The sequence below is a fragment of the Phalangium opilio genome, unplaced genomic scaffold (genome assembly GCF_054372755.1).
Source record: "Phalangium opilio isolate 3A_F unplaced genomic scaffold, DU_Popi_V2 ptg000045l_1, whole genome shotgun sequence".
Lineage (NCBI taxonomy): Eukaryota > Metazoa > Arthropoda > Arachnida > Opiliones > Phalangiidae > Phalangium > Phalangium opilio.
The window spans coordinates 3,856,823-3,881,939 of record NW_028324168.1 but is presented as its reverse complement, the minus strand read 5'-3'; the positions used below and the strand labels follow the sequence as shown (position 1 = coordinate 3,881,939).

General features: G+C 35.1%; 6 protein-coding genes across 8 annotated transcripts in view; 4 read left to right on the top strand and 2 right to left on the bottom strand.

Annotated features, from left to right (window-relative positions):
* Nucleotides 1-1,688: 1,688 nt before the first annotated feature.
* LOC149676810 (uncharacterized) lies at nt 1,689-6,102 on the top strand. The gene is made up of 9 exons (XM_089838557.1): nt 1,689-1,700; nt 2,121-2,454; nt 2,523-2,729; nt 5,028-5,058; nt 5,120-5,156; nt 5,239-5,368; nt 5,443-5,546; nt 5,760-5,905; nt 5,975-6,102. The coding sequence occupies exons 1-8, from the start codon at nt 1,689-1,691 to the stop codon at nt 5,874-5,876; spliced, it is 972 nt and encodes a 323-aa protein (XP_089694683.1). The 3' UTR covers nt 5,877-5,905; nt 5,975-6,102.
* A 2,129-nt stretch (nt 6,103-8,231) lies between these two features.
* On the top strand, nt 8,232-8,678 carry LOC149676809 (uncharacterized). Its single transcript, XM_089838556.1, has one exon. The coding sequence runs from the start codon at nt 8,232-8,234 to the stop codon at nt 8,676-8,678; it is 447 nt and encodes a 148-aa protein (XP_089694682.1).
* Nucleotides 8,679-14,238: 5,560 nt separating this feature from the next.
* LOC149676808 (monocarboxylate transporter 9-like) lies at nt 14,239-20,115 on the top strand. Its single transcript, XM_089838349.1, has 7 exons — nt 14,239-14,471; nt 16,614-16,886; nt 17,115-17,301; nt 17,364-17,507; nt 18,246-19,151; nt 19,698-19,823; nt 19,900-20,115. Exons 2-7 carry the CDS (start codon nt 16,779-16,781, stop codon nt 20,064-20,066), a joined length of 1,638 nt encoding a protein of 545 aa, XP_089694475.1. The 5' UTR covers nt 14,239-14,471; nt 16,614-16,778; the 3' UTR covers nt 20,067-20,115.
* A 71-nt stretch (nt 20,116-20,186) lies between these two features.
* Nucleotides 20,187-21,030, bottom strand: LOC149676807 (COP9 signalosome complex subunit 9). Its single transcript, XM_089838492.1, has 3 exons — nt 20,894-21,030; nt 20,518-20,667; nt 20,187-20,385 (listed from the first exon to the last, which is right to left on the bottom strand). Exons 2-3 carry the CDS (start codon nt 20,660-20,662, stop codon nt 20,348-20,350), a joined length of 183 nt encoding a protein of 60 aa, XP_089694618.1. The 5' UTR covers nt 20,663-20,667; nt 20,894-21,030; the 3' UTR covers nt 20,187-20,347.
* A 274-nt stretch (nt 21,031-21,304) lies between these two features.
* Lamp1 (lysosome-associated membrane glycoprotein 1) lies at nt 21,305-23,308 on the top strand. The gene is made up of 6 exons (XM_089838397.1): nt 21,305-21,543; nt 21,716-22,053; nt 22,136-22,376; nt 22,445-22,612; nt 22,760-22,889; nt 23,217-23,308. Exons 1-6 carry the CDS (start codon nt 21,489-21,491, stop codon nt 23,230-23,232), a joined length of 948 nt encoding a protein of 315 aa, XP_089694523.1. The 5' UTR covers nt 21,305-21,488; the 3' UTR covers nt 23,233-23,308.
* Nucleotides 23,309-23,338: 30 nt separating this feature from the next.
* The window catches only part of LOC149676805 (growth hormone-regulated TBC protein 1-like), a 32,938-nt gene continuing 31,159 nt past the window's right edge, over nt 23,339-25,117 (bottom strand). For 2 of the 3 annotated variants that reach the window (XM_089838355.1, XM_089838353.1), the window contains exon 7: nt 23,339-24,716. The gene's annotated coding sequence lies outside the window, so the exon portion shown is untranslated. The remainder of the gene's footprint in view (nt 24,717-25,117) is intronic. The other variant, XM_089838354.1, reaches the window with a different exon arrangement.

The following is a 25,117-nucleotide window of genomic DNA, read 5'->3' as shown; positions in this document are numbered from 1 at the left end:
TTACGAACATTTTGCTTAATTACTCGGGCCCTGATTGTTGTAATCCCCAAGTAATTAGTATCTTTTGAAAGGTGAGAAATAGGGCTATAACATACTCAAAGGAAATTCCCGTATCTCTTATAGAACCAGAGTTAAAAGGTGTCATGTAAATAAGCCCATATTTAGGGGACGTTTATGAACATTTTCCTTAATTACTCGGGCCCTGATTATTGTAAATCCCAAGTAATTAGTATCGTTTGAAAGGTGAGAAATAGGGCTATAACATACTCAAAGGACATCCCTGTATCTCTTACAGAACCCAAGTAACAACCATTCAAAGTGGAGATATCATAAGAATTTTGCTTAATTACTCGAGCCCTGATTACCGATACAAAAACCGAAAAGTAAAAGAATATATTACTTTCATTAATAAACAAAACACAATAAATTTAAATATTCGTAACTTAATTACCAGCATGAATTATAAAAATTAATCCAAGGATATCTAGAACAACAACAAACCATAAAATACAGATAAAATATAGCTTAACCCTAAACGTAACCTTTGGGTCGTGCAAAGCAATAAAACCCAAAAAATGGGTACAGTCACAGACCGCAACCAAAGATCACCGTTTACGATTATTTCATCACGCAACAATATAAAAGACTGCCCTTGTATATAGATGAATATACAGGGTGTTTCTGATAAGTCTGCATCCATAAATTAAGGGGGATGTTCTTTGGGAAATCAATTTTGAGTCCAAAATGCAACTTCTATCTATCTCCATTTTGTTTGGCCTATAAGGGACACTGTTTTCGAGTTAAGATTGCATCCAGAGTATTAATTTTACGGATGACCCCTTAAATTTAATTAAGAAACTGATTTCAAGACAATTATTTCTAATTTAATTAAGGGGTCATATCTAAAACACTCCAATAAAATCATAACTCGAAAACAGTAGCTAACCCTATGACATTTTGTTTGCTCTAAGGGACTCTGTTTTCGAGTTATGATTGAATCCAGAGTATTAATTTTACGGATGACCCCTTAAATTTAATTAATTAAGAAACTGATTTCAAGACAATGATTTCTAATTTAATTAAGGGGTCATCCCTAAAACACTCTTGAAAAATCATAACTAGAAAACAGTGTCCCTTAGGGCAAACAAAATGTCATAGGTAGAAGTTACACATTTTCGACTCAAAATTGATTCCCCAAAGAATAACATCCCCAGACTTATCAGAAACACCCTGTATAATAAAATAAGGGGACAATAGTTTTCTAGCAACGTCGCGAGGGAGGGTCATTTGAATACTTTCTTAAATTCGTATGGAACAAATTTAATTTTGAAAATATTCTTTTTTTATTATTTATTTCTTGACGTCTGGGGATAGGTACATTGTGTTTCAGTAAATCACGTATAGCTTGATATTCGGTACCTGGCGCGTGTCGCCCCCATAAATATCTGTCTTTCAAATCGGATTTCCGAAAAATTGGTAAGGAGTAAACCACCCATATCTAAATTTTTTTTCTTCTTACTCATTGGAGATTACTTAAGTTTCTCAACAAAAAAAATGAAAGAAATTATATTTCTCTGGACTATAAAATGGCACGACTGGTCTAACAGAATATTCACAATTCGATACGGTTTCGAACTATAAAGTACTTACAAAAGTATTTCTCTTGGATTAACTGCATACACATTGAGATGAATTCCATGGTAAGTAAAGAAGTGGTGTTAAAGGGTTAGTTAATATAAGTTAGAGTCGGTAAAAGTTGGTTGATGTTCAGCTACGTCATAGGTTGAGATTACAGTCTGAGAATTATGGGGAACCAACTTCTGGAAAGTTTAGAGCTAACAATATAGTTAGTTCTAAGTAAAAGTTTAAATAAAACTTAGTTATTCTAAGTTAAAGCATTAACATCAAATTAACAATTAAGTATAGTTACAATATTCTGCAGAATAGAGTTTAGGATATTGATAGAACAGCGAGGGGGTAGACGCTCTCGATCTCTGTGCACACCTGAGTTCAAAAGAGTTCAGTTTTGACAGTGCATTGAGTTCAAAGCCTTCGGAACTCACAGTTCAGCTTTGACAGTGCATTGAGTTCAAGACATATTGTACACCTGTGTTCTCAAGTGTCTACCCCCTCGTAGAACAGTTCTGAAAATTGTTAGAAATATACTACATTTAACTATACGTTTTTTTTTGCAGATCGCCATCGTTTTCGCTTCAGTCGTGGCCTGCGCCTTCGCTGGTCACTTGGGAGGTCACGGAGGTGGTTATGGAGGCGGATACGGTGGAGGTTACGGTGGTGGTCTAGGAGGCGGTTATGGCGGTGGTCATGGAGGCTACGGTGGTGGTGGTCTAGGAGGCGGTTACGGAGGTGGTCACGGAGGATACGGAGGCGGAGGTTACGGAGGTGGTCATGGAGGATACGGTGGTCACGGACACGGACGTGCTTTCGCTTACGGTAAGGTTCCGCCTAAGCCTAAATAATAACAATATAATAATGCGATAATTAAATATTTGTAATTAAAGGAGTTAAAATCAACCATGGAATCGCTCATCATGGAGGTCACGGAGGTTATGGCGGTGGTTTAGGAGGATACGGAGGTGGTCATGGAGGTTATGGTGCCGGTTTGGGAGGTTATGGAGGACACGGTGCTGGTCTTGGAGGTCACGGAGCCGGTTTGGGAGGAGGTTATGGAGGTGGTTACGGAGGAGGTTACGGAGGTCACGGACATGGTGGTCATCATGGAAAATAAACTAAAACTATATAATTAAGTACGTTAAATCATTTATTTATTCCTACTTAATTAGTTTAATTAAATTAAATTAAACTAATCAATAAAATGATGTTAAACTATTTCAGAATGTTACTTCTCGTATTGAGAATGAACTATTTTAAAACCCAATGCCAATTAATATAAATCAACTTAGATTAAGTTGTAAAACTAACTTAAAAAACCACTGAATTATTTAAAACAAAAATTTATTTTAAATTGTTAATAGTTATAAATAATAATGTTCTCAATATAAACCTATGTATAAAGCAAAGAATAAAGCATCTATTTTATAAAAAAAAAACCGAGTGTTAGCCAATCAATTCTCGCGTTGTCGTTCTCGAACTAGCTCGAGCTGTAAGTCTTCCGTGTCATACTTATGGATGGAACATATCTTATAAACTTATGATGCTAGTATAAACTTGGATTATTTCCTAGGAAACATTTCTAATTGAACAATTCAGAAACACTAAGCCTATTTTCTTGAGCTAAGCCTAAAACCCATCCAACCGCAAAGAGGGTGCGATCATAATGATCATAACTATACTATACACTATACTTTCACGGTAGTGCAATCAAAGCCAACACAGTCGACTGATTTCGAGTGTCCCACTAAAGTCCTAAAGAACATCAATTACCGTTTTACGGAAGTCTGAAGTGATTCTCTGTAGTTTGAAAATGACCATTGTATCGTGCGTTCACACGTAAGAAGTTAGTAAGTGAAAGCTGAAGGGGATAATAGAAGAAGCGTGACACTCTGTATCCTCTTAATACTTCAGTTATGTAACATGATTCTTCCCAGGCGAAGGAGCCCGTTTTGTTTCCTCTCCCCTGCTTATCAAACTTCAGATGGGCATCGCATACACCGTGCTAGGGTGAATTCTATAATTGTTTGGTATTTACTAAATCCTCAGCAATCAACCCACAAACCTTGATTGTCTTCACGTGGGGGGGGGGACAAAAATTAATCAACAAGCGCATGCATGCGCCTTGGCAAATAGTTAAGCAGCGCTAACAGATATAGTAATGATGAGGGAACTATTTATTCTCGCGTATGTGATTAGGTTTAGTAACCTTGCTATAATAAATGTTAATCTGATATTGGGAAGAATCACGTTACAATTAAACTACCCCGCTTTGTGCTGGTACACTTCTCTCGAAGAGAAGTATTATAATATACTTCTGGTGAAAGTCATACGAAACCAGGCATGAAGCGAGTACATTTTTTGATACATCGCCAGCCATAGATCTAGATTATAGATTCAATAATTGTTTAAAATATAATAAGAATTAGGCTTAAAAGAAACCAGATCAGATCCAGAGTTTAACGCGATATTAGCATGATGACTACCGGCTGTTTTGGGATAGATTACTTCCTGAAAAAAGAAATCCCGACTTTAAATGTTTTTAAAAATTTGCCTTGGAGGAATTTCATTGCGTAATTAATAACTGGGGGCTAAACGCTACTGCGCTGTTCACACGACATAAATGCGTTATATATATTTTTTTTAATCTCCCAAACATAATTAGGGTTAAACATAAAGTCTAGAAGCAGATCGTTCTGTTCTTTTGAAGTTTTGGGACAATATGCAAAATATCTCGGAGACAAAAATGAAACCGAGAGTTAATTGGTTAAGCCTATTTTGAATCTTTTTCACTCGTTCTTCTTTAGTTACAATTGAATATTGTAATGGCGTGGCTAACCCTTGGCCATGTTATGTTTCCTAACCCTAAAATTAATATTAATATTAATAACGCTGCTAAGCCTATACTTCACAGTTGGCTATACTTTAGACTTCAAATTTGAACGCCATTTTCGCTTAAAATATAGCTAAGCCTAATTTTCAATGAAGCGTAAGATTCCGGTGCATTTAAAGGTCACCCAGGGGTCAAATTTAACCCAAACTCATAAACGGTTCATTAGACCCTAAAAATACCAAAATAAATCAAAACCTACAATCAAAAAAGAACCTCAACTAGACCAAACACATAACAGAAACTATCTGAAATTCACACACAAACACACGACCTTGGGGCCAACGCCTATGAAAGAGGGTCAGTTGGAACTTCGCGATGTCCAGCGAAGTGTAAAATTGTCCGCGTACTACGTTCGTACCAGCAGCACTTAATCGAAAGTATAAAGAAAAAATGCTACCGTGAGATAATGAACAATTGTAGCAATCATAACTGTATCTCGGCGACACATAATCACCCCCAGATATTAAACGTTTCACCTCAAATTGAGAACGAATTCTTATAGATGGGTGTGAGGTTTTTAGTGTACAGATCGGGTACTATAAAAACGCCAAGTTATTCCACGTTTTAATCATTCGATTACTTCCTTTCGAATAGTCAAGTACTTGCCAAAAAAACCATAATGAACTCCATGGTAAGTCACTCAATTGAATTGGATTTAAAAGTACTTCGAGGATTTTTAACTTAAAGAAGTACTTGCGTGAATTTTATTAAAGATCTTAGTCGTATTCGCTGCCCTAGTGGCTACCGCTTTAGCCGGACATCTTGGAGGTGGTTACGGAGGCGGTATTGGAGGTGGATACGGTGGTGGAATTGGAGGCGGTTATGGTGGTGGCATCGGAGGTGGTAAGTTAATATTTTACAAGAAAAATTAGGCTTAGGGAAGGTTTTATTAATTCTTGTGAATTTTTGAAACTCAGGTTACGGAGGTGGTTATGGAGGTGGATACGGAGGCGGATACGGAGGTGGTCTTGGAGGAGGTTTAGGACACGGACACGGTCGTTCTTACGCCTACCACGTCAAGGTAATTGGATTAAATCTTATAATTTTGAAATTTAGTGTTAAGTAGTTTGAAATTAAGGCTTATCTACTTCGCAGCTTAGGGTCAAATAGTTTGAAATTTAGGCTTAGCTACTTCGTAGCTTAGATTCAAATAGTTTGAAATTTAGGCTTAGCAACTTCGCAGCTTAGATTCAAATAGTTTGAAATTTAGGCTTAACAACGGTTATTTTCACAGGTACACCATATCGGTGGACACCATGGTGGATACGGAGGTGGTTACGGTCTTGGTGGTATTGGAGGTATCCGAGGAGGTCTCGGTGGATACGGACAAGGTGGATACATCCACGGTTAAACTCCAAAACATAACTACTTATAAAATTTGTAAGCAAAACCTTAAAATATTTCTTATATTAGAATTTCTACTAATTTAAAACTTATACCATTTTACAGGTGATCGTGGGAAAGTTTTTGAAGTTCCAAAACAAACCAAACCAACCCAACAATTTTTCAAAAATTATCTTAGTATTTTAGTTTAGAGTTGTTACTTAATTTAAAACAATTACTCTACCTTAATTTTAAGGTAAAGTTACGAGAGCCAAACCGTGACAACTTTATAAAAAAAATACCAAAACTGTATAAAAAAATGTATATTTTCTTATAGAAATTTAAATATCAAATTAAAAACTATTTTTTTAATTGAAAAAATGTGCCATTATTTTCTTATATCATTAACATATCGTTCCATATTTGGAATTGAGAATATCGTCCAAGGAAACATCTATCTATAGGTTTATTTCATAGATGGACGTTTTTGGGACAAATCAACCCTTTTCCCCCTATTTTTAAAGCACCGGAAGTCCACCTACAATGTCCTATTGTCCATACATAGTTAGTATATGTCACGCTTCAGTGAATATCACCTATAAAATTCAATAATTAAGGCCAAAACTTAGAAAATTTGTCCAATTTTGGATAAGGGATCCATTTGGAACCGAACCGTTTTGAATATTAATTGCTATAGAGGCATTTGGCAGAAATACCTATTTCTTATTTTATTCAAAAAAGTAACGTCTGCTGGATGTATGTGAACGCAAAGACGTTATATATGATTTCAAAGTTACCAGTCCACCTAAGTTATTGTTCCGTCTTAAGACATTAAGGTGGTCAAAAAACAAACTATATTTTACCTCCCAAAGGGTCAAATTGTGTATAAAATTCTATGGAGGATTATATTAAAATATATGCTCAATATAATAAAAGAAAATTATTTCATTTAAACCTTTTCAATTAATATATAATTTACAAACGTAAACTTAAACTTTAAAAAAAAATAAATAAATATATACCTAAAAAAATGTTCCAATTTTCACCGGCAAATATTTCGCAAATAAACCTATATATCTAACCTTGATGACCTCTATTGATAAAAACAATCAACTAAGCCTAAAAAAACTCTTAAAATTGCGCGAAACCATAAAGGCATGACTATACACCACACATTGACACCTAAATTCCATAATATTAACCAAAATAACCTGTCTAAAAGAAAAATCAATCAAAGACACATACAAGACACATTATTCAACCTAACAGACTAGAAAATAATCCTTTCGTAAGAAAAATATCGAATATAATAATTAAATACACTCAGTGGATTAATATCAATATTAATTAATTTATTATCTTACAACGTTAATAATCAAGAGGAAGTAAAAGTTAAAACCACCACGATGTAATTAATTACTCAGTCAACCAAAACGGAAATGAAATAAACAGTAAACAGCGTGTCACACAGAGACAAAAAATATAAAGGCATGAATTCCAAGGCGTAGCTAAATATCGTTAAACACAATCTTCTCCTGGAAGTAACTTGACTAAAATTAGGAACTAAATCTAACAACCTTGAAGCCAACGCCTATATACTCGTAATTCAAAAAGAGGGTCATACATACGCGAGTCTTTTTTGTGAATCCGAGTAGAAAATTGACCAGAAACTGATAGTACCACTCTATTTTGAAACACAACCGACAGAAGACAAAACCGAAAAAAAAAGGATTCCAAAAATCGGACATTTTGTAACAAGGAATTAAGTTATCAAAGTCACTGGACGGTACCGAGTGAAAATGGGTATAAAACCAGCCATGGTCTAATGGTAAATCATCATTCAATCAATAGTTCCTCAACTTAAAACAACTCTACAACAACCAAGTTCTCTCTATACAACAAAATGAACGCCTTGGTATGGATTACTTTGAAATTTATCGCTATGCAGACAGTGTACTCTCTCTTCAAGAACCAATGAACCTTCAAACGGGAAATTAAATTTCTGAGATTGTACTAGTGTAAACTTCAGTACTTTCTATTGGGAGGACAAGGCTTCCTTAAGTCTAACTTGAAACAAAGACTTGGCGTTGGCTCTCAAATACTTGAAACATTTGAGAAGTAGCTGGCTTGACAGGACGTTAAGTCTAATTTCGAACCGTTCTTGAAATTAGGCTTAGCACCGGAGAAAAATTCAGGATACTTGCTCCAGAGAAGCAAGAGGCTTAAGACTTGAAACAAACGCTTGGCGTTTGCTCTCAAATACATTCGAGAACTTTCTCTAATGAATATCAATCGGTTCTTGAAGAATAACAAGCTTCTTCAAAAAGCGTTATTCCTAACAGTTTCTGAAATTAGGCTTAGCTAGCACCATGATTTCTATACGATGACTTGGCTCTATTTACAGATCCTAGCAGTTTTCGCTACCGTAATGGTGACAGTCATGGCGGGACATCATCACCATGGAGGTTACGGAGGAGGTGGTGGCTTTGGAGGTGGCCAAGGAGGAAGCGGAGGTGAAGGTGGATACGGAGGCGGAGAAGGAGGATACGGAGGTGGAGAAGGTGGATACGGAGGTGGAGAAGGTGGATACGGAGGTGGTCATGGAGGCAACGGAGGCGGCGAAGGTGGATACGGAGGTGGTGAAGGAGGCAACGGAGGCGGTGAAGGAGGACATCATCACGGACACCATCACCACCATCATGGCCGCCCATTCGCCTACTACGTCAAGGTTCACCATCACGGACACGGTGGACATCATCATGGAGGACACCATGGTGGTCACGGAGGTTCCGGTGGATCAGGTGGTTCCGGATTCGGGGGTGGTTATTAAATAAAGACTCCCAAGTCCTAACCACGTTTGGAATCATGATGATAATGATGATGCTTTAGTCAAACGTCCCAAAATTGATGGCTTTCGTAAAGCCCATAATTTAATAGTTTTTTGTAAAAATTTATTTAAATAAAGAATTATATATAAGAATTTGTGTGTTCAGAACTATGGTTTGGGGAAGTCCTCTGAGTATGTTATAGCCCCATTTCTTCTCTTTCCAAAGATGCCTAATACTTCAATACAACAATCAGGGCCTGAGTAATTAAGTAAAATATTCATAAACGTCCTATCCATAGGATTATAATTAGCATATTTAACTACGGTTCTATAAGAGATACAGTGAAGTCCTTTGAATATGTTATAGCCCTATTTCTCCTCTTTTCAAGGATACCCAATACTTGGGGTTAAAATTAAAATTAATTTTCTACTACATGGCATAAAAAAACACTATAAAAACCTCTAAAATAACGACTACCAGATGTGAATAATAATCATTACAACTGTCCCGTGATGTAAATGATCGGATAAAAATGTATCAAACCCTTGCAGTATCACGTTTGAATTTAATTGAAAAAAAAAACCCAGAGTCTAGAGACCGAAACCCACATGTAAAACTTGAAAAAAAAAAGTTTACAAAAAATGGATTAATATTCATGATACTTTATATTAATTACTAACAATTAAAAATTAATTAAAAACATAGCCTAATAAGCGTAATAAACCTAATTTATATGGAAAATACTAAACTGACCCTCTAATATTAATAACAAAAGAACCGCCGTGTAAATTTTAATTTCATTAAAATTAAAATTAAATTTAAAAGGTGACCGACCAAAAACCTGATTATATATTAATTACTAACAATTAAAAAATAATTATAAACGTAATAAACCTAATTTATATGAGAATACTAAACTGACCCTTAAATTTTAATAACAAAATAACTCGCACTTAAATTTTAATTTCATTAAAATTAAAATTAAATTTAAATGGTGACCGACCATAAACCTGATTATATAAATTAATCCAGATTCAATTAAGCTCAATACTTCAAGCGTTAAAATGTGTCATACAACAGAAACATTAGTCTTTAGAAAAATAAAAGAAAAAATCATTTTGTATCTACAATTTCGGTCAAATGTTATTAAAACATAGCCTTTCGGTATATAGCTAGTTTCAACTTATAAAGGTGGGGCCGTAATTAAAAATGGAGTATAAAAGACCGTTAGCTAGCGGCCGACTCTCATAAACTGCTCAAAATTGTCTCAAGTCAAATCAAAATGAAATACATGGTGAGTGTAAGGAGTAATCCAAGGAAACTTTGAAACCGTTTTCAACTTTCAAAACCAAAGGATATTATTTTGCGAATCGTCTTTAAAATATAATTCGGCATTAAACAGTTTCAAAGTACCTTAAATTAAGTTAAATACTTAATTATCTAAGCCTCTTATTGATTATTACTCCTTTTTGTACAGATTGCGTTAGTCTTAACTACCCTTTTGGGTACCACAATGGCCGGTTACCTCGGCGGAGGATACGGAGGTGGCTTGGGTCTCGGACACGGACTTGGACTTGGTCGATCATACGCCTACCATGTTAATGTAATTAACTAATTATAAGCAGTTAATTACTGAGGTTAAGTACTAATTTAAGTGCTTAAACTAATTTTTCAGGTAAATCATCTTGGACATATTGGAGGATATGGTTTGGGTGGTCACATTGGACCTATTGGTGGATACGGTTTGGGTGGAATTGGTGGAGTTCGAGGACCAATTGGACACGCTATTGGATACGCCGGACCTGGTCTGATTTTAGGAGGTGGTCACGGAGTTGGTTTAATCGGAGGAGGTGGTCACGGAGTTGGTTTAATCGGAGGAGGTGGTCACGCAGTCGGTTTAATCGCTCAAGGACCAGTCATAGGACACGGTATTGCTCAAGGACCAATTATAAGACACGGTATTGGTCTAGGAGGTGGCCTCGGAGGTGGTATTGGTCTCGGAGGAGGAATTGGAAAAGTTGGAGGTGCCGGAGTTGGTTACGCGTACCGTGGTTAAATTTATTGTAAGTACTATACCATTGAATAATTATAATACTATAAAAATTGAAATTCAATATGTTTGATTACAATTTTATATTATTTTCAGGATTTCTTCTTAATTTTAATTAAGAAATTGATATTATTATTTTCAATATTATATTTTAATATTTAAAACCAATTTTGTAAAATCTGCCAAAGAACTCAGTTAATTAACTGACGTTAACTAAGTGATATATTTTAATTGATGTACTAATTAAAAGTAAATAAATTAAAACTTACCCCCGAAATTTGCCTCAATTTCATTTCAAATATTTTTCAATGTTAAGAAGACTGTTATTATTATTATATTTTAATATTTTAAACAATTTCATAAAATCTGTCAAAGAGATATGTTTTAATTATTGTTAAGAATGAATAAATTAAAACTTTTAACCCCCGAAATATATAGAGATTTTTCGATATAATACAAAGAAAACCAATAAAAACTAAACTATAAAACTGTAAAAACGTGAAATATCTAAGAAAACACAAGTTATAGAATCTAACCTAGACATTGTCGCTTCAGGCATTTTTTTAAAAAAAATATTTTAATACAATAAAAATTTCTTTGATTAATAAATATAATAAAAAAATAATTTGTAATACTTTGTTCCAGATTAAATGAACTGTATAAAATTCCATCGTGAGAGAGAGAGAGAGAGAGAGAGAGAGAGAGAGAGAGAGAGAGAGAGAGAGAGAGAGAGAGAGAGAGAGAGAGAGAGAGAGAGAGAGAGAGAGAGAGAGAGAGAGAGAGAGAGAGAGAGAGAGAGAGAGAGAGAGAGAGAGAGAGAGAGAAAGAGCTTAAAGCGTTTATAGTTTTTCTTTCAATCGAGTTCCCCTCAATACCTGACTGGTACCATAAGTTCATAAGATATGTTCACCATAAGTTTGTCACCGGAGCTTGTCATGAAGTGACAACGTAGGTAATAGACAAGGTTGGGTAATAGATTCGAGGTAAAGCGAAGACGCCTGATGAGGCACTGTCAAAGGCTTAGTACAGACAAGAAAGGATATCTAGTTTACTAAGGAGAAGTTGCTTAAGTATTCGCGCGCCATAGTTCCAGTCCCCTTTTCAAAATACAAGGGGGGGGGGACGTAAAAGGAGGCCGCCGGGCTATTTCGCCTCTCCTCAGTCGAAAAATGCGTAATTTTCGTCATTCGCGTCGCGTTGACGTGAGATTTCAAGAACCAATAAGATGTTGGTTGTAATTTAGAGGCGGCGGGGATTAACTCCGGACCTACGTTTGGACTGGAGATAAAGCTAGAAATGTGGCGAATTTATACCTTCTCCCTAGTTAACTAGATATCACTTCTTGGTACAGACTAAATAGGAAGATGGAAGTCTTGCAAAACAGAGTCTAGTACTCAATTCTCACCTGCCGTTCTGGAACTAGCTCGAGCTGTAAGTCTCTAGCATTACGAACTTGTATAGGAAGTGTCATACTTATCATGGAACATACGTTATAAACTTATGATACTGGTACTTTATGTTATGCTAGTATACAATATTATGTATACTACGGGGCGTTTATTAATGTTTTTATAAAAGTTTTGGAGCTATAAGAGAAATGACCGAAATATTTGGGGACACACGTGACGCCCAACATGCCGGAAAGGTATATAAACGATATGAAAGTGTTTAACATCGATTACACTTCCTCAAACTTTCCTTCAACTAACAACACACGTGTCAAAATAATTCAAACAATTCAAAACATTAGTATAACTCGAGCCCATAACGTCACAATGAAATTTGCGGTATGTTTATATTACGTAAAAATATTTTTCGTTTATAGGTAGTATTTTTAAAATATTAATTTTGATTTATTTCAATGTAGATTTTAATTGTTTTGGCGATGATTCTGGCTACGAGTATGGCTGGTGTGATTGGTTACGGAGGAGGTTTAGGAGGTGGTGGTGGCGGTTACGGAGGTCACCATATTGGTAGGGCGTACGCCTACGCCGTAAAGGTCAATCACGGAATCGGACACGGTTTAGGGGGATTTCGTTACGCGGGAATTGGAGGTTTTCACGGTTAAAATATAATCCATACATGTAAGTAAATATATTTCATAAATTAAACTTAATTAAATTAATTATTTTAATTTAATTTAACACTTTAGCATCTAATTCATCACTGCCAAAAAAAAATAAATACAAAAACATATTCTGTAATTTTATCAAATGCTTTTAAAAGTAAAGTTATATTTTTCTCTTTTGTTGTAATATTATGGACCTATAATTTTTAATTAAGAATTATCAGGGAGAGAAAGGGAGATGCCGCGTGAATAGCGCCAGAGTGATAGCGCGAGGTGTCTCTCTTTTGGGTGGGGGAAGTAAATTTCCCAGCCAATGGGGGTAGTATCGCCCGGGCCACCGCGAGCGCTACTGCGCAAAATCCAAAGTTTTTATCTCATGTAGCGACTATTCGCGCATGCTCAATGATCCACCGAATGACCCAAGGTAGAGAGAGAGAGAACATAGTATTTCATACCCCCGTTTTAAACCCCTACCCGCTAGATACGAGTTCTGTTAGCATTAGGCGGCTTCTCCCTTTCCTCCCTGGAATTATATTGAATAAAATTTTTCAATAATGTTGAATAATGGGAGAACTTAGTTTCCTACGTGCCCTCGAGGGTTTGAACATGATTCATAATAATTGCGCTCAGTACGCGTGTAGGCACAGATGGATTAGTTTAAATTAAACGTACATATTTAAGTACTACCTGTATTTTAAATAAATTTAACAGTTGAAGTTGAAATTTCCCATCTGTTTTATAGTGTAAAGGTTAGTTTTTGAAAACCAGGTTTTGATTAGTCAAACGTGAAAACCTAATAATCTCGGGGTCAATATGGCGTAATTAGGGTCAACTTAATGATCTTCAGGAGGTCAACTGGACACACTACACTCAAATTTTATAAACACGATATGAACATAGCGTAATTATATCAAACGTAACGACCTTTAGGTCACCTGGGCATCCTTTTCTCAATCTCAGGGGTCAAATGGGTTCAACTCTACAAAATTAGGAACCAACCAAATTAAATTAACTCCAAAAAATTCAAGAGGGCATGCAATAAAAATCCGGTTTCCCTAATGAATTATTCTACAAACAAAAAATTATATTAATCTTTTCAGAAGTAATAAAAATGTTTGCCAACAAATAAAGTGTACGTGTATTGTAGTAAACCGCTCTAATTAAAAAGGCACCCAATCAAGTTTTGACGTATATATAAAACTTGTTCCGAATGCCGGTACCGTAATTAGTCAACAATTCTATCTAAATACCTCATGTTCTTTCATTCTTTATGTACACTAAGTCTATTCCTCTCATATCGACCATGGTGACGTCACTTCCACAAAACCTCGTAGGCATAGCAACAGAACAGACGTAGGGGGAGCTTTTCTCATCCAGAAATATTAGTAAAATATAAAAACTCAACACACAGCACACACATCTCATTAAATCACGGCTTAAAACTTCTACCGATATTTTGAGAAACGCAAATAAATATGTAACCGAATACAAGAATAAGCGCTGTTAGTTCGCCGTTTGAAAATATAGTTACCATAATATTTTTTGCTTCTTTACGTATTGAATTGCGTTTCTACAGCTGTTCTCTCTCATATACGGAATATTTCACGATACTTTCAAAGTACTAGCGAATGGAAACGGTACAGTTTAATGCCGGCAGACTGGTATGATTTTGTACACGTAAGTAATAATATGGTTTTAATAAAAATATTACGTATTTGTACAGGAATATTAGCTATAATTGATAGTGTTTACGGTAAAGCCTCGTTTATTTATTTGTTCGGTACTGAAACGTCTTCGTTTGGTATCTACTGATTTCTATGACAATTCCCGAATTTTTTCCCTGAAATTTCCATGTGCACAGTAGTTGGAGATACAACCCTTTCAGCTCAAACTTATTCTAATCTCACGAATTTCCTGAATTTTACTTAAAAAGTATAAAAAATACCTGGAATTCTCTTAATTTTACTTCTCTGAATTTTACCTAAAAATTATTTAAACAAAATTTCCGTAAATTCCCTGAATTTTACTTAAAAATTATAAAAATTTCCCAAAATTCCCTGAATTTTACTTAAAAATTATAAAAATTTCCCTGAAATTTAACTGACTTTTACTAAAAAAATTATAAACATTTTCCTGAGTTTTCCCTGAATCTTTAGCCAACAATTTATTTGCCTGACATTTCCAGGTTGTCCAAATGTTAAAACATCAATCACTTTCCAATTCACAATCCCCAAGTTGTGATAACGTGTTCGGGATTAAATTAAAATTAGAAATATATATAAACTTAAATTAAAATAATAAAAATAGCGTATTATTGTTACACTAAAAGTCCAATTTTCCAAAATTACAACGAACAATTTAGTAAATATAAATATTAGCCTATAGTCTTCCATCGTATGATTTTAAAATTAAAACCAGGGCACAAACACGTTGGATTTTGATCCAAAAAAAAAGAAGAGAGAAACAGTTAACCTTGCTACTAAATTCTATTTTTAAAAAACCCTTTCCAAAGTTTTCACTACATCAGACGCGTGGATTTATATTAGTATAAAAATAGAATCTTTAATCCGGGTCTCGCTTTGAAGGTACGAGTTTTTGAAAAAGGATAGACGCGAGCGAGCGAGCTTCAAATTCTCCCTCGGTTTTTACTTATTCACAATAAATTATGAAAATATAGCTTGCGTAATCATTGCTAGAGCCGTAGAGAATTCGGTCTATTACAACGGTGGTGGCTTTAAAATAAAGTCGTCTAAGCAATTATACGTATAATTTACAGTTTTAAAAGTACATTATTCATTAAAAAAGTAAGTTACTAGTTAATTAAAGATTATAAGGCTTGAAAATTAAGAAGAAAAACGCAAAACTCGCGCCAAGAATAATAAATTATTAACATGAATTTATCTTAATTTTATACTGAATGTTTTTATGTAATTGACTGCTGTTTGTTATTTTCTTGCACCGTACCATAAGTTCATAAGATATGTTCACCATAAGTTTGTTAATCTCTGGTTACAAACTGGAGCTTGTCATGAAGTGAGGGAGGTAGGTCATAGATTCGAGGTAAAGCGAAGACGCCTGGTGAGGCGCTGTCAAAGGCTTAGTATTCAGACTAAATAGGAAGATGGAAGTCTAGCAAAATTAACCACCGAGTGTAGCCAATCAATTCTCGCTTGTCGTTCTCTCTCGAACTAGCTCTCAGTAAGTCTAACTATCTCTCAGTAAGTCTAACTATCATTACGAACTTGTATAGGTAGTGTCATACTTATCATGGAACATAACACTTATAAACTTATGGTTGCACTTGAGATATTCAAAGATATCTTGAAGAAAACAGGTGCTTTTTGGCTTCTTTCAACATTGTAACAAACTCAATAATTTTGAGCATGAATTTTTCATGTTTCACTAGACTATCAATTCTTCAAAGAACATCTTAGCTTACATTTAAAGTGCTCTTCTTGGGCTGTTACATAGTTTTCATGCTAGGATGATAAATACCATTTACACAAGGAGACCAGACTACTTAACGGACAAAATATTCTGCGCATTTGTCCTCTAAGTAGCCTCGTCTCCTTGTGTAAATGGTATGCATCCTCCTAGCTCAAAAACTACGCATAATCAATCGGTTGAAACTTATTAATTCGATACTCGCGTGAATCTTGAAATAGATTCATGTTATTAACACGAAGACGTTTCATTAAGAACAGAAAAAAGTGGTTTTACGCTTAAAGGCGTTGCATTGACAGTTAAACCATTTTCTCGGAAATTTTCCCTACTCTCAAACTTCAAAGAGTAACACTTGGATTACCATAATTTATACAGCGTTCAAAAGAAAAACATAAAATAAGGAGGTTTCTACATCGTCAATTAGAACTTGCTGCCTGTCTCTGGAATTCTAGTTTTTAAAGGGACCGTATAGTTCTAAAATCACCAGAGTGTTTTAACAACGAGGCAGAACCGGGTTTTCAAAGAGTTACAAGTTTCATCATGACGGACAAGGCGAAAGAACAGTGCATTCAAGATCACGAAGATACCAATAATCATAAGAAAATGGTGGAAACTATGGACAATTGCCCTGGACGACCCACTAACGAAGTCAGTTAAGTGTTTTGGAATTGCAAACATTTAAAAGATAGCAATAAATCTTTAAGAAAAACTCGAGGTCATAATAAAACTGGTTTAAACTTAAGTTATTCAACTTGAAATACTTTAAAAAGTAGGGAAATTTAAAAGTCAAGATCGAGGTGTTTCAATAAGATTGATTTGATTGGATTGCTTATCATAATTAAGCTATTAATTAATTAACAATTAATATCTTTTTAGGTGAGATTACCGGATGGAGGCTGGGGTTGGGTTGTAGTTTTCTCATCTTTCATGGTTCATACTCTAACTGATGGAATTATCTACACAACGGGAATATTCTATGTTGAATATCTAGGGTATTTTAATTCCAGTAAAGCCGAAACAGCTTGGGTGGCTTCCCTATTAACCTCAGTTACGTTTATAGTCGGTAAGATAATTAAAATTACCATTAAGGCTTAACGTTTCTTAATTATAATTATTGTATCATAGGTCCATTTGCAAGTGTAGTGGTCAATAAATGGGGGACAATAAAATGCACCATATATGGCTCCATTTTGTCGGCGTTTGGGTTAATAATCAGCCCTTTAGCACCAAATATCTACTTTCTATATTTCTCAGTTGGAATTTGCACAGGTAAGTTGGTTAGCGCGAAAAATATGAATAATTTTATATCAAAAATAATCAAGACTTACTGCGCTGTTATGACTTATGAGCATTTCGACGTTGACCTTCGACCCTTCGAGTGACATGTGCAAGGCTTAACTCCAGGAAGCCAGTTGAAAAACATGGCGGCGCACCGGGCGCACATTAGGGCTGAGGCTTACAGAATATTTCGTTTTCCATCATAATTATTAATAAACAAATACCTTCACGGTTTATATATTTAAATAGCATTGACAATAAACTCTAAAATTAGTAATAGTTTAACTATTACCAATATTAATCGCGTAATAAGGACCACAAACCGATAAAACCGCGCACAAAAAATTCACGCACACACGTTTCGCGGTGACCGGCGGCAAACTAAACATTTTCACGAACGGTATTAAACCGCTACAGTTTTTTGGTAGAAAATCTACTATATTTACCCCCTAATCACCTTTCGACCCCTCTTATTGGCGCAATATCATGATGTATGCAATTATTACATCAATTGGTAATATTACAAAGAACGAACTAAGCCTAATGAACTTCCGAAAATAAAAGAAAATGGCTGCCAAACTAAAACAAGATGTCAACACCCAAATAAAACATTTTAATGAATTTAACACAAATAAAAATATAACAATGGGATGGGAATTTATAACCACGAGGCCTAAAATTTCGGGAACAATTAAGAAGTCTCTAATTTAAATTTCCAATAATTTCTAGGCGTCGGTTTTGGACTAATTTACATCCCGGCTATAGTATCAGTCAACAGTTACTTTGACAAGAAACGTGGCATCGCAATGGGCATTGCCGCATGCGGTGCGGGCATTGGAACATTCCTATTTTCACCATTAACCGAAGAACTGGTACATAGATACACGTGGAAAGGAGCCTCCATCATTTTAGGCGGAATGGTCCTCAACTGTTGCGTGTTCGGTTGCCTCTTTAGGCCCGTCGAAACGCGAACCCCGAGACCGAAGCCTTTGAAACATAAAATACCAACTACAAAACTTGAACCCATACCGGAAATAACACTTTCAAACCATTCAGACAACCATAAACCCAAAGCAATTGAGCTACGCGAATCTGTTACAACGGATAAAGATGGTTCGTGCCAATACATCGCAAATACTCTGACATCATCTCCCGAAGACGAACTTTTAACAAAAACAATGGACAATGAACCAAAAGCGACTCTAACAAATGGCTTGGGATATCTGAACGTTCGCGTTTCCAGCGTTCTTAGTTTACAAATAATTAAAAAACCCAAACCGCGGTACTCGGACTTTATTGATTTGACTTTATTCAAAGATTCAACGTACAATATATTCCTGCTTTCCAATTTTATGGGTAGCATAGGTTTTTTCGTGCCCTTTGTTTATAATAAAGACAGAGCGTTGCTAATGGGACTGACGGAAAACGAAGCTTCCATACTTCTCTCACTCATGGGAATGGGAAATATGGTTGGTAAAATTGTACTAGGCTTCATATCGGACAGACCCTGGTGTAACAGATTGTTTCTATTCAATGTTTGCCTGATAATTTGCGGTGGTAGCGTTATCATAAGTTGTTTTTGCACATCCTATGAAGCGTTAATTGTATACGCTTTAGTCATGGGAGTCACCTCTGGTGAGATTCCATCCACAATAAAAGCAAAAGTATACCGGTATAAAACAGAAAGTACACTTCGTTTAAACTTTCTGAGAAGCCCTCCTTTATCCCAGAATAGAGTAGTGTCGGTAGAGAGGGGAGTAGACGGTGTATCCCTCCCTCTAGGCGCGCTTTTGTAAGAGGGGATACTGTACGCGCCTGGTAGGGGGGATGACACTGAGCTAAGAGATAGAAGGGTATGACGTTTGCATACGTAGAACTGACATTACTCTATAGTGCGGATGCCCCCCCCCCTCTACGGATTATTACGTTTCCCGACGGTGCCACAGGAAGCAGGCGGTGAATAGGCTCATAATAGTAGCCGCCAGCATAACCTATGACGTCAAGAAGCTATTCCCTGATTGGTTAGTTCCCTGTAAGCGGTTGAGGGGGGGGGGGTTATACTTCTCAGTTTACATGTCGTCTACCTCCAAGGCAGGGAAGTGTACTTTTTGTTGTTATATCTATATATACTTTTGATAAAAGGAAGAGATAATTTTAACACGATTTTCCATTCATTTATAGGAGCATACGCGAGTTTAATCTCCGTTATATTAGCTGACGTATTAAGCGTTGATAAATTAACAAGCGCCTTTGGAATATTATCGGGATTAGGTGGAGTTGCTTGTCTAATTGGGCCACCTTTAACTGGTTAGTTAATTGTTTAAACGCCCCCCCTCCCCCAACACCTAAATCATCATTATATAATAACTTTTGATTATTTTAGGTTGGCTTTTTGATATTTCCCAATCATATGACGTTGGATTTTACGTATGCGGAACTCTAATCGCGTTAGGAGGTTTAATGCTATTTATCCCTCTTGTAAGAGACCAAAGACTAAGGAAACCGAAGTTATCAGAAACTAAGAAACCAAAGGACACTAATTACGTTTAACTACAAGTTAATCTAGCGGAAATTTTTTTATTAAGTTATTGAAATATTATGTACTACAATTTTCCCCCCAATTGTCTCAATGTTTTTGTGTCAAAAAAGAAAAGTATCGAAAAGACAAAATATTGATACTTAGTTTAATTAATCAATTTATAAAGTCATTCACAATCCAAGAAATGGTATTCTCAATTACACACAAAAGAAAACATAGTTATTTTTACATGGATTATACAATGGTATTTTTGTACATGGGAAACAACTCTTCCTGTACTAATAAAATGAATTCACTGCAAATCTTCGTCATCATATAAGTCATCAAAATCTACAATAACCCCCAAACCATAATTTATAAGCTAACTGTATTTCTATAATCTTCAATAATTTTAATTTAATATAATTAAATAAAATAGGCTTCAAAGTTCTAAAGCATTCGCAATAATGAAAAAGTAATTACCATTGAAGAAGTCAGAGTGCACAGATTTTTCATTGGCAGCTAAATCCATCAAAAGACCACTAGAACCACCCGCTTCTTCCAGATCCATATACGGACCGGCTCCTTCCGGAAACATTTCATCAGCCACGATCGTTCCCGGCTTCATTGCTTCTAAAAAGGTCAAAAAACCATGTTGGTTTCCCATTTTCAAATTACGCGCCTAAATAAACTCCACAACAACTACTAGGAACTTTAAGCCTTGGCTCATCAAACTTATTTTGACATAAGTTAAGTTTAATATTTGATAATTTAGCGTTAAATATTGCTTATTTAAGAACATAGACACGTCCCGGAATGTATATCACAGCCATTAAATTGATTTAATTAAGATAAATACCTTTAAATGCCGAAATTAAAGCCAGTTATAAACACTCAAACAACAAAATTTAGACAATGTCGTTCAAAAGTTACAAAATTTCCCGCCAGATAGGGCTACAAACGGATATTATTTTCGTCAGCGTTTAAATCACGTGGTTTCTAAAGGCGTATGACGTCATGGCTGTTCCTCGTATCCTCCCTCAATGTTTAATTTTTTAAAGCATTTTATAGAATAAATAAAGATTGATTATCTTAAAATATGTATTAATATAAATAAAAGCATAAATGAAATTAATATATGTTTTACTAATGTCTAAAATAGGCTTAAAATAGTCCCTAAAAACATTTATAGACCTAAATAATAGGGAGGAGTAACAATTGATTACTCAAGGCATTTGTTACTCATGTGATCCGCGATCGGAAATTTCTTGGGGGGCGAAACCAAAACCCGTAGCTGACTTTCTGTCTTTCCTTTCGCCAAGCTATTTCATTCGGAAAAGAGAACAACTAGTTTCGCAGTCTTTGGAAATTTTATATAATAAACGACGCGGCTTTTTAGTGATTAATTTAATTATATAATAAGTGTTTTGTTCAAGTATTAAAATAAATCAAGAATGAAGTCCGTTATTATTCTCGTCATTTTAGGCGTTAATCTTTTAACTGTTTGCCGTAAGTAAAAAATTTATTTTGCGCCATCATGAACTGCGTTTAGGACAAGCGAGGCAGGCGGCCCCCAGCTTTTTATAGTGTTGTTTATTTAGGCCTAGGCTTATCTTTGTTAAAGACTTCAGGGTTTTTCTTCAATTAATCCTTGAAATTATTTTCGTTTAATTTTATAAAGACGGGCAAGCTGTGACGATTGATACTGAAAGTACAACAGTGGATAAAGAAGGTACCATTGTTACAACTGATAAAAGTACTGATGTATCTGGTACCACTGGTGGCACTTCTTCTTCCCCTGGTGAATCTACTACAAGTGCTGCAACTGCAACTGCAACTGAGCCTGGTCCCAAAACAACTCCAGCACCAATTGTCCCCACAACAACCCAGGGTCCATCTTCTTCGACAACCCCCAAACCAATGCAATGGGAATGGCACGTAAACGATAGTGAAAGTGTTTGCATCGTTGCTAAATTCAAGGCTGATATTTATATTAATTACATCAAAACTGACAACTCCGTAAGTTTTCTAAAAATATATTAATTAATTTAACTAGTATTAATTAATTAAAAGGGGTGGAAAAATAATAATTAATTTATAGACTGCAATCGGAAAAATTAACCTTCCGGAAGATGCCCAATTAAACTCAACTAATAGTCATTGTGGCAATGAGACTCAAGTCCTTGAAATCCAATTTGTCAAGGGAACCAGTGCTACTGGTGAACTCAAACCAGATACCTTAACATTTACCTTTAGCCAAAAAGACGGCAAAGTGATGGTATCTGACTTTCAGCTTAGCGTCTACAACTTAATAAGCATTTTTGAAAATGCCACAGTAGATGGTATGGTAAAATTTGATAATAATAACCTTGTAATGAACTTTTAATTAATTAACCACACCAATTTTTAGAACACCATGGCGGTTTATCAAACACAAATTTATTCGCTACCTCCTCTGGTCACTCTTATATTTGCAACTCCGGTAGCGATGTTCAATTGAACCATCTTGGACACGTTTCTTTCAGTGATCTTCAGATTGAAGCCTTCCGTACCACCAGTGATTCAACCTTTTCCTTAGGTAATTAAACCCCCAAATCCCATATTACCAAACCCAAATTAAATTACTGAAGAATTAATTTTAACCTTTGACCCCCAAAAAACAAAATTACTGAAGAATTAATTAATATCTCTTTACCTTTTGACCCCAAAAAAAAATAAAAAATAGCTGAGGACTGCAATGCTGATATAAATAACATTGTGCCTATCGCCGTTGGATGTTCCTTGGCTGCTCTAGTCGTAGTCGTCTTGGTTGCTTACTTGATTGGCAGGAGACAGAAACGTCAACGTGGATACGAGTCGGTTTAAATCTTGAAAAACATTCACATTAAAAAAAAAAAAAAGAACAAAATTAAATTACAATCTTAAATAATAATAATAACATCTGAAATTTAATGTAGAGGAGGAGCATGTTACAAAAAAGAAAATATTATAATTCTCCTCATTTTTGTTGTTTTTTGTTTTTTTTTTTCTTTCTTCCTTAAAACAAACAAAAAACTTTAATAACTAAAATTGGTTTTTCTTTTTTTTTATTTCTCTATTTCGTTGTGTCTCATTCACTCATTGCCTACAACCTCCTAATTTTGGTCGGAACCTGCCTTGAAATCCTTTGAAAAATTCACCAGAAGCCAAGGTCTATGATGAACTAAAAAACATCCGCAAACAAGAACTTAAAACGCAAAAATTAAAAGAAAAATATTAATTTTTGTCAAAAAAATCAACCGTCTATTTTATATTAATATTGGTCTTTTTTTGTTTTCCCACGTTGTTTTACTTTGTAAGTTAACATAAGTAATGTTAAATGTTTTGTTTGTCCCATGAGCTTGAATTCTCTCCACTAATACTATTCTTTAAACTGTTGTATCTATTAGCTTACTATTAGTTATAGTTAGTTAATTATTTTAAACTAATAAAAATTAAAAATGTTTCAGTCAATAAATATTTTTTTGGGTTTCGTTTAAAATTAATCCGCTTTTCTTTTAAGGTAAATAACTTAGTTAAATATATAGCTTACCGGGCTTTTAGTTCAATTTAGAACCACACACTTGTAGAGAGAGGGTTCTGTGATATTTTGAACTGGAATTAACAAACAATTAATAGATAGCTTCACTTAGATTATAAATTAATATTTACAAAGAAAGGAAAACATTGTAAATAATTGTACAATTTTTCGTGTGTTTTTTTCTTTTTTTTTCCAAAACCTCTTATTATTTTCCATTTCAATCTATTATTACTACTACTAGAGTTTTCATAATAATAAAGTTAAACTATTAAGCGTGTAGTTTAATTTTAATTGATATTGAAGTAATTAATAAAAAAAGGTTCCTTTTTCTAGATGAATATATATTGACAAAAAAAAAAAAAAAAAAAGAAGTCCACGCTATATTTTCACAAAAATACTAGGTTTAAAAAAACAAACAAAATGTATCGGTAAAAAAACCAATTTTGAAAAAAAAAAATAAATAAAATGTTTATGATTGTAAAACGAATAAAAAAAATTTGCTAGTTTTTATTAAAAATAAACACTCTTAAATTAAAGTTGTTTATTTTTATTTGTTTTGAAAAAGTTTCTTCACGTCTTTCTTTTTATGACTTTCAAAGTTCCGATTTTGGTTGACCATAAGTTAATAAGGTATGTTCACCATAAGTTGGTTAATATCTGGTTACAAACTGGAGCTTGTCATGAAGTGATAGGCCATAGGTACGTGGTAAGCGACGCCTGGTGACTGGGGCGCTGTCAAAGGCTTAAAACAGACTGCAAAACCGAACCGATTGTAGTCAATAGAGAGCTTTCAGACGGGATAGTTGTACGTCACACCCTCCCAAGTCTTACCGCTGTTCTGGTAGCCAGCCATATTGGGTGGTCTCAGCTTCATTCATTCCTGCTTTAAACCCACCAATATGGCAGCGTAAATTATGTCACGAGACTCAGCTCCTCTTCCAACTGAAAGCTCTCTATTCTCGCGTCATTCTCGAACTAGCTCTCATCAGTATTGCTACAAAACATGTTTGGTCTCATATAGTGTGCTACCACGAAGCTGGGGGAGGAAACTGTGACGTCAATATTGGGTCCTGAATTTGTATTGCCCAAGCTGACGACGTCTCGCGACTGCCAATATGGTCGCCTGAAAATAAGGTAAGAGATAAGAGCATGTGACGTCACTACAAAGTTCGTGGTAACACATTATTGTAGCGCATTTCAAGCTCTACAATAATCACCAACAACTAAAACATCGTAAACGTTCCTTAAACCGCCGATAAACAAACCATTTCCATGGTCATAAAGAAATAATAATCATTGTTGATCCTTAGTAACAATCCAATTTAAGAAGTCGCGCCGTTGTTTACCATTTGGAGCTAAATAAAAATTAACTCTTCAATTCGTATATGTCATGACTGGTTTCTAAAAATGATAGATTTAAGTTGGCAATTCACCAAGCTATTCTATTCTAAGGATTGTCTTCTTTGAGGGGGGGGGGGTTGAACTGCGAAAGGAAAGTCAACTGTGATGCAAATGACGTTGAAT

Bases quoted from the DNA above. Each gene is read 5' to 3' on its own strand.
- LOC149676810 (XM_089838557.1), top strand. The intron at 2,730-5,027 runs GTGGTCATCATG...GAATTCTTATAG, and splicing joins TTACGGAGGTCACGGACATG to ATGGGTGTGAGGTTTTTAGT. The intron at 5,157-5,238 runs GTAAGTCACTCA...ATTTTATTAAAG, and splicing joins AAACCATAATGAACTCCATG to ATCTTAGTCGTATTCGCTGC.
- Lamp1 (XM_089838397.1), top strand. From the start codon at position 21,489: ATGAAGTCCGTTATTATTCTCGTCATTTTAGGCGTTAATCTTTTAACT. The intron at 21,544-21,715 runs GTAAGTAAAAAA...AATTTTATAAAG, and splicing joins TAATCTTTTAACTGTTTGCC to ACGGGCAAGCTGTGACGATT. The intron at 22,054-22,135 runs GTAAGTTTTCTA...ATTAATTTATAG, and splicing joins ACATCAAAACTGACAACTCC to ACTGCAATCGGAAAAATTAA.
- LOC149676809 (XM_089838556.1), top strand. From the start codon at position 8,232: ATGACTTGGCTCTATTTACAGATCCTAGCAGTTTTCGCTACCGTAATG.
- LOC149676808 (XM_089838349.1), top strand. From the start codon at position 16,779: ATGACGGACAAGGCGAAAGAACAGTGCATTCAAGATCACGAAGATACC. The intron at 17,302-17,363 runs GTAAGATAATTA...ATTGTATCATAG, and splicing joins CTCAGTTACGTTTATAGTCG to GTCCATTTGCAAGTGTAGTG. The intron at 19,152-19,697 runs GTGAGATTCCAT...ATTCATTTATAG, and splicing joins AGTCATGGGAGTCACCTCTG to GAGCATACGCGAGTTTAATC.
- LOC149676807 (XM_089838492.1), bottom strand. From the start codon at position 20,662: ATGAAGCCGGGAACGATCGTGGCTGATGAAATGTTTCCGGAAGGAGCC. The intron at 20,386-20,517 runs GTAATTACTTTT...GGGTTATTGTAG, and splicing joins GCACTCTGACTTCTTCAATG to ATTTTGATGACTTATATGAT.